At 37.0% G+C, this 7,893-nt stretch overlaps 1 protein-coding gene across 2 annotated transcripts in view; it reads left to right on the forward strand.

Moving 5' to 3' along the window:
• The window catches only part of FAM151B (family with sequence similarity 151 member B), a 31,876-nt gene extending 23,983 nt beyond the window's left edge, over positions 1–7,893 (forward strand). Inside the window, exons 6-7 of one of the 2 annotated variants that reach the window (XR_009700742.1) lie at positions 7,211–7,342; positions 7,719–7,800. Coding sequence is in view for 1 of the 2 variants with exons in the window: in XM_061187952.1 (XP_061043935.1) it covers positions 7,719–7,878 (160 nt within the window). In the remaining variant the exon portion in view is untranslated. Of the gene's footprint in view, positions 1–7,210; positions 7,343–7,718 lie in introns of both variants that reach the window. The other variant, XM_061187952.1, reaches the window with a different exon arrangement.

Here is a 7,893-nt window from a genome sequence, read left to right on the forward strand (position 1 = left end):
TCATGAAGAATTATACCTTATTATTAAAAGTTCTCCTTCTTGGTCTTGTTTAATGATATTTTTTACCTAAATTCGCGTTGTCTTTCTTTTTGTTTAGCTTGAATAACTTTGCTTTATCTTTTCTTTGAAAAATAAATTTATGAAGTTTTATTTTTCATTCACTGTTTTAAGGCTGATTTATTGTCATTCAAAAAAATAATTTTAAACATACAGAAAAGTTGCATAAAACTACTACATCTCCTTTACCCAGATTCCCAAATTGTTTAACCATTCTCTCTCCCTCCATCCCTCTCTCTGCCTCCACCTCTCTTTCTCTCTTTTTTTCTATGTTTTTTTTTCCTATCATGATGCCTCATATCCTTAAGTACTGCAGTGTACACTTCCCCACACGAGGATGCACTCCTGTATTACTAGTATGCAGCCTTCCAACTGGGAAATCAGCATTGAGGCAACACTGCCATGCAGTCTGCAGACCCCATTCAAATTTATCAACCATTCCAGCAATCCTTCTTATTTCCTTGTGGTCCAAGAAACTCTCCAGGAACATGCATTGCATTTAGTTTGCATCAGTCTCCTTCAAAATAGTTCCTCAGTTTTTCCCTTCCTCTCGTACACATGACAGTCTTCAAGACTACAGGCCTTTTATTATGAAAAATGTCCTCAATCTCCGTCAGTTCAATATTTCCTCATGACAGACCTCAGGTCTTGCATTCTTGGCAAGCTCATCACGTACTTGTCCCAGTTCTCAAATCAGTCACTTCTTCAAGGATCCCTGCTTGATTATAGCGGCAGGTGGTATTTAGAAAGCAAAATCTGGGATTTTAGTATAATCATTGCTCCTATGTGTCAATGCTTCCAGGACCTCTCAATGGACAGAGCTGGAAAATATATGTGTATGTATATGTGTAGTTATGGTCTGTGTATGTATATATGTATGTATATAAAAACACACCTATATAGACCTACATACATATACACACCCCTACCTATACGTCTATAAACATTTCTGTATCTGTGTGTGTGTGTGTACTTGCGTGTGTGTGTGTGTGTGTGTGTGTTTAACCAACCCATGAGTTCATACTGATATTTCCAATTTCAACCCAACCCCTGAGGGTTCTTTCTAGCCTTCTTTCTTTCCATCTTGTTAAATTCCTTATCAGATGCCTAGATGCCTAGCTCTCATTAATCTAATCTAACAGTCTTTCTTTTAAAAGAAGAGTTTAACTTATTTACATTTATTTATAACACAAATATGTTTGGTCTAGTTTCTGTCATTTAAAAGAAAAACTAGCATATTTGCTATTTCTATAGCTTTAAAAAGCATTTCACTGTAGCTGTTTTCTTTCTTTTGTATTTTTAATTCTGAATATTTGGTAAGTTAGTTTTTTTTCCTATTTGTTATTTCTTACTGCTACTTTATAAAATATGCTTAATCTACTTCTTTACAAGCGCCCGTTAACTTCCATGAGCAATAATAAAATTAGTATATTTCTTCACCCCCCTCTTCACCTAATTTGAGTTGACTGTACTCTCTTTATTAATGTCCAACTTTGTACTTCATATTGAATGATAGATTGGCTGGCTGTAAAATTCTTGGCTCACAATGCCTTTTGGATTTTGAAGTCATTGCCCTTCTCCTTTCTTTTTTGTTTTTAAATAAATTTATTTATTTTTTTGGCTATGTTGGGTCTTCGTTGCTGTGCGTGGGCTTTCTCTAGTTGCGGCGAGCAGGGGCTACTCTTCGTTGCGGTGCTTGGGCTTCTCATTGCGGTGGTTTCTCTTGTTGTGAAGCACGGGCTGTAGGTGCACAGGCTTCAGTAGTTGTGGCACACAGGCTTAGTAGTTGTGGCACACAGGCTCAGTAGTTGTGGCTCGTGGGCTCTAGAGTGCAGACTCAGTAGTTGTGGCGCACTGGCTTAGTTGCTGCACAGCATGTGGGATCTTCCTGGACCAGGGCTCAAACCCATGTCCCCTGCATTGGCAGGCGGATTCTTAACCACTGCGTCACGAAGGAAGCCCTGCTCTTCTGCTTTCTTTTTTTTAAATTTATTTATTTATTTTTGGCTGCATTGGGTCTCCATTGCTGTGTGCAGGCTTTCTCTAGTTGTGGCGAGCGGGGGCTACTCTTCGTTGCAGTGCATGGGCTTCTCATTGCAGTGGCTTGTCTTGTTGTGGAGCACGGGCTCTAGGCAGCAGGCTTCAGTAGTTGTGGCACGTGGGCTCAGTAGTTGTGGCTCGCGGGCTCTAGAGCTCAGGCTCAGTAGTTGTGGTGCACAGGCTTAGTTGCTCCGTGGCATGTGGGATCTTCCCGGACCAGGGCTTGAACCCGTGTCCCCTGCATTGGCAGGCAGATTCTTAACCACTGTGCCACCAGGGAAGCCCCTCTTCTGCTTTCTAATGTGAGTGTTGATGTGGCAAAGTGTGAAGCCAGCCTGATTATTTGTTTGCCCTTACAAGCGACTTGATTTTGGAGGGGGGAAATGGGGGAAACTGAATGTAGAAAGGGTTCTTTATCTTTGAGGCCTAGTAATTTTACTAGAATATGTCTCAGTATGGACCATTCTATACCAGTTTTTTCAGCGATGTGGAGTTTTTTTCAATATATAGATTTAAATGCTCTTCTTTTCTGTAATATTTCTCTGAATTGTATTTTTAAATACTTGTTCTGTTGCCTTTGTAACACTATGTTTTCTCTTTCAGAAACTCCAGTTATGAATATGTAGATCTCCTTTGCCTGTCTTTGGTATCTATTGTTTTCTCTTTAGTCTTTCTTTTTATTTGTTTGCATTTTATTTTACTTTATTTTATAATTTGTCTTCTCTGACCCTTACAATATTTTCAACAATGTCTGTTCTCTCTAGTCTAGTATACCTTCAGATTTCACCATATTCTGTAATAGTATTAATTTTCCACTTCTTTCCTAAGATCTGCCAATTAATATTTTATCATCTCTTTTCTGTTGTCTTGAAACTTCTTCCATGAATTTGTATCTCTGCTTTGTGCTCTTCAAAGAGGCAGCTGCATCATTTAAAAAATATGTGGGTTATGGCTTTCATCTGTTTTGTGGCTTTTTTTTTTTAATAGTTTTATATCTGTTTCAGCTATCTGATAGTTTTTTTTTTTAACATCTTTATTGGAGTATAATTGCTTTACAATGGTGTGTTAGTTTCTGCTAGTTTCTTTTTAATGATGAGGTTTTTATTTCTCCATCTGCCATGTGTTTTTCCTTATATTTTCTTGTACTCTCTTGTATAAAATCTCTGCCAAATTTATTCTGATTATCTGCTTTAAAGAAAGTGAGGTTTTTTGTTTTTTTTAAAGTTACTCTTTTTTTTTTTTATATGTGAATGGCTGGATTTTATTTATTTATTTATTTATTTTATTTTTTTGGCTGTGTTGGGTCTTCGTTTCTATGCGAGGGCTTTCTCTAGTTGTGGCAAGCGGGGGCCACTCTTCATCGCGGTGCACGGGCTTTTCACTGTCGCGGCCTCTCTTGTTGCGGGGCACAGGCTCCAGACGCGCAAGCTCAGTAGTTGTGGCTCACGGGCCTAGTTGCTCCGCGGCATGTGGGATCCTCCCAGACCAGGGCTCGAACCCGTGTCCCCTGCATTGGCAGGCAGATTCTCAACCACTGCGCCACCAGGGAAGCCCAAGTGAGGTGTTTTTTAGACCAGCTAGTTGCCTAAAGTTCATAGTGGAGAGGGATCAGGACTATGCTCCTTATGACCCAGAGAGTCTTACATGTGACTTGTTTAGCCTTTAACTTCTCCCCAGTCAATGGAGATAAGCAGTTGTGGTGTCTCTAGGTAAGATCTTTCACGTGTCTCTTAAATTTAAACTTTTGGGTTTTCACAGGAACAGTCTGATTCCTACAACTATGGCTTTCCTGTTCTATTTCTTTGTCTCCATTGCTTTTTGAGACCAAATCTAATCCGGGAAAGCTCCCACTTGTAGTTCAAGGACACCATTCCCACTGTGCGAAGTGTTTCGGTGGGATATGCCTCTCATCCAGAAGAGTCTCCTATAGGCTTTCTCTGTAATCTGCATACATGAGCAAACTCTCTCCACCTCCTTAACATGTGGCCTTAATTTCTGTTGCTGTTAGAAACCTTCTCACCTGTTTTGTAATTTGCACTTTCAGTTCTTTCTTAATTTCATTGAAGATGGGGTTTCTATTTTCATTCTTTTGTTCTTTTTGTTACTTTCAGGTGATTCTAGGAGAAAAAGGAGGCAGTGCTGACTTTAGGCTGCCATGTTCAAATAGGATGATCCTGCCATCCCATTTCTTTCATTACTTACTGCCTCAGTTTCCTCACCTTCCACTTCTGTGTAGTCAGTTACTCTCCTGAAATTTCTCATTTGAAGATCATACTTTGTTCAAGCCAAATTCTTAACCTCTGCAACATTTGAGTACTGCTGGTCCCCCTCTTCAGTTTGAAACTCCCTTGTCCTTTGGCTCCATGGCATTGCACTAAGTGGATTCTTCTACTTCTCTGTCTAGTTTGTTTTTTCTGCGGGGGGCGGGGGGGGTCCTATTTTTGTTATTGTTGATTTGTTTTGGAACTCTGTCCCTAATTTTGGGTTTCTCTTAACTTCATCTCTTTCAGAGTCTTTTATTAGATATGAAAGGTAAACAACAAAGCTTTTTAAAAAAATTTTATTTTATTGAAGTATAGTTGATTTACAATGTGTTAATTTCTACTGTACAGCAAAGTGATTCATTTATACATATATATATATATATATATATATATACACACATACATATATATACATTCTTTTTCATATTCTTTTCCATTATGGTTTATCACAGGATATTGAATATAGTTCCCTGTGCTATACAGTAGGACCTTGTTGTTTATCCATTCTGTATATAATAGTTTGCATCTGCTAATCCCAAACTCCCAATCCATCCCTCTTCCAGGCTCCCTCCCCCTTAGCAACTGCCAAGTCTGTTCTCTATATCAGTGAGTCTGTTTCTATTTCATAGGTAAGTTCATTATAAATTCTGTATTAGAGCCCTTTTGATTTACAAAAATCTTCCACAACTCTGTGCCTAACCTGTTCATGTTCTTTATGGTATCTTTTGATGGAAGGAATTTCTGAATTTTAATGTGTTCAGATTACTCCAACATATCCTTCATGGCTAGTGATTTTTGTGTCTTGTTTAAGAATTCTTTCCCACCCCCAATGTTACAAAAATTTCTCTAGTAATATATTCCATTAAAGCTTTGTTGTTTACCATTAATAAAGGAAATTGAAGATGATTCAAAGAAATGGAAAGATATCCCATGCTCTTGGATTGGAAGGATTAACATTATTAAAATGGCCATACTACCCAAAGCAATCTACAGATTTAATGCAATCCCTATCAAATTACCCATGGCATTTTTCACAGAACTAGAAAAATTAAAAGACCCAGAATTGCCAAAGCAATCCTGAGGAAAAAGAACAAAGCAGGAGGCATAACACTCCCAGGCTTCAGACAATACTACAAAGCTACAGTAATCAAAATAGCGTGGTATTAGCACAAAAACAGACATACAGATCAACGGGACAGAATAGAGAGCCCAGAAATAAACCCACACGCCTACGGTCAATTAATCCTCGACAAAGGAAGCAAGAATATACAATCGGGAAAATACAGTCTCTTCAGCAAGCGGTGTTGGGAAAGTTGGACAGCCACATGCAAATCAATGAAGTTAGAATACACCCTCTCACCATACACAAAAATAAACTCAAAATGGCTTAAAGACTTAAATATAAGACATAACACCATAAAACTCCTAGAAGAGAACAACATTCAACATTCAACATCATTCAGCTTATTCTATTATTGAATGACATTTGGATTATCTCATGGTTTTGGCTATTGCAAAGATTGCTGCTGCGAACATTCATATATATAAATGTACACACACACACACACACACACACACACATCCTGGTGCAACTGTGCCTGCATTTATAAAGGTTATATCAGAAAGGAATTTCTAGAAATAGAATTTCTGGGTCATGGGGTATTCATATTTTCAGCTTTAGTAGATACTGCTAAACTGTTTTCCAAAGAAAATGCATAAACTGTAGCTACATGTTTTAACTTGGATAAATGTCACAAACAATATTCAGCAAAAGAAGCAAGACCAAAAAAATTATATCCTGTATGATTCCATTTATATAAAATTCATTAACAGGCAAAAATTAAACTGTATTGTCTAGGATGGTTATACAGGTTATACAGGTTATAAAGCAAGAAGATGGCAACCCAAAAGACAAGGTTGTGAGGACTCCGGGGGAAAGGCGAGGTTGTGATGGGGCAGTGATATACAGGTGTCTCCTGAGGTGCTGGCAGTGTTTTTTCTTGATTTGTGTTTTGTTACACTGGAGTTCATTTTATAATAATTTGTTAAAACTTACATTTATGTTTTATGCATCTTTTCCTATACATGTTACTTCACAATGAAAAGAGCTTTAAAAATGAAACCTGAGAATTGATTTGAATGAACGCATTTAAAATACCCTTAGTCAATTTTATTTTTCCTACTTTTAGTTTAAATTCAGTAGCGGGAGCATTAAAAGAGGCAAAATAACACTGGAAATAAAATGAATAACTTCTTTTAACCTAAATTCATATCTGTCTTTTTATAACGTTTGTCACCATGGTGCTCAAATAAAGTAATAAAAATGCCATTTTAGCAAAAATATAAGTTTTTAAAGTAATTCTCATTTTTTTTTTTTTCTGTGTTCCCTACTGTAGTTTAAAATTCTTTTTGGTTTGTCACATAATACTACTATGGAACAAAATCCAAAGTACTTTCCTTTGTTACATTTCCAGAATGGTGTCGTCATCCTTAAGGACAGTAATGTGTCAGTATAACAAGAATATATACATTTGTTAGACTGTTTCTTATTATTAGCAGAAGAACTGCTTTGGAGATTTTCCCTGGATTCTGACATGTTTATGAGGAAAATAAATATGAAAATACTTAACAGCTTCACATTTCTCTAAACTCTTAGAGTAATGTAATAGTAATGTCACAGGAAGAAATGAAAATATACGATTTAAGTAACATTACAATTCTGAGCACATTCTTATATCCATAATAAATCTGCATATATTATTATTGTTTTTTAACTCCAGAAATAGATCTAGGTTTATTCTGTTTGGCATTCTTAGTGACATCTCTTGGCATTCTTGTATCTCATACAGAAAACCCCCGGAAGGGATAGCGGGGCCACTTATAAGTGAATATGAATGTTGGGAACATCAGTGACATTTGTGTCTCTTCACTGTCCCTTCCAGTCGTGCTTTTGACTGTGGCCTGGCTACTGAAGAAACCAGGTTAGAGCTGTGGTTTTTGTGTAGGGAACAGATTCCTTGATCAGCAACACAATCTCCTCAGTTCTTTTGTCCAAAATCGGACCCATTTCTAGTGCTACCAGTCTGGGTTTCTAAAGGCATTTAACATTAATTCAGATACGGCGGGTACCTAATTTAGGCAACAGCAGTGTGAATTTTATTCTCTCTAGTCCCTTTGATGTTGATGAAGGAATGAAACAGGAAAATATAGTTCCATCAGTGCTAATTAATTTTTTCTTCTGTGTGAATTTGGGTTAGAGACAAATGAGAGTAACTGTTTTTAGGCTTATTGGAATTCTTCATCGCTGTTTCTTATCTTTCTCTTTTAACTATATAATTCTGTTTTATTTTAATGCAGGTACAGCCTGACTGTTTGGACTGGAAATAACGATAGCTATTCCACTGAAGATTTACTTTTTATTAGAAGCCATTTTGACAAAAAAAGAGTTTTCTATGACATCTTGGAACCACAAAACCATGAATTTAAACAAGCCATTGGAATCAAAATTAATCTCTAAGATGAAAATTCTGCT

Source organism: Eubalaena glacialis, chromosome 4 (assembly GCF_028564815.1).
Source record: "Eubalaena glacialis isolate mEubGla1 chromosome 4, mEubGla1.1.hap2.+ XY, whole genome shotgun sequence".
Lineage (NCBI taxonomy): Eukaryota > Metazoa > Chordata > Mammalia > Artiodactyla > Balaenidae > Eubalaena > Eubalaena glacialis.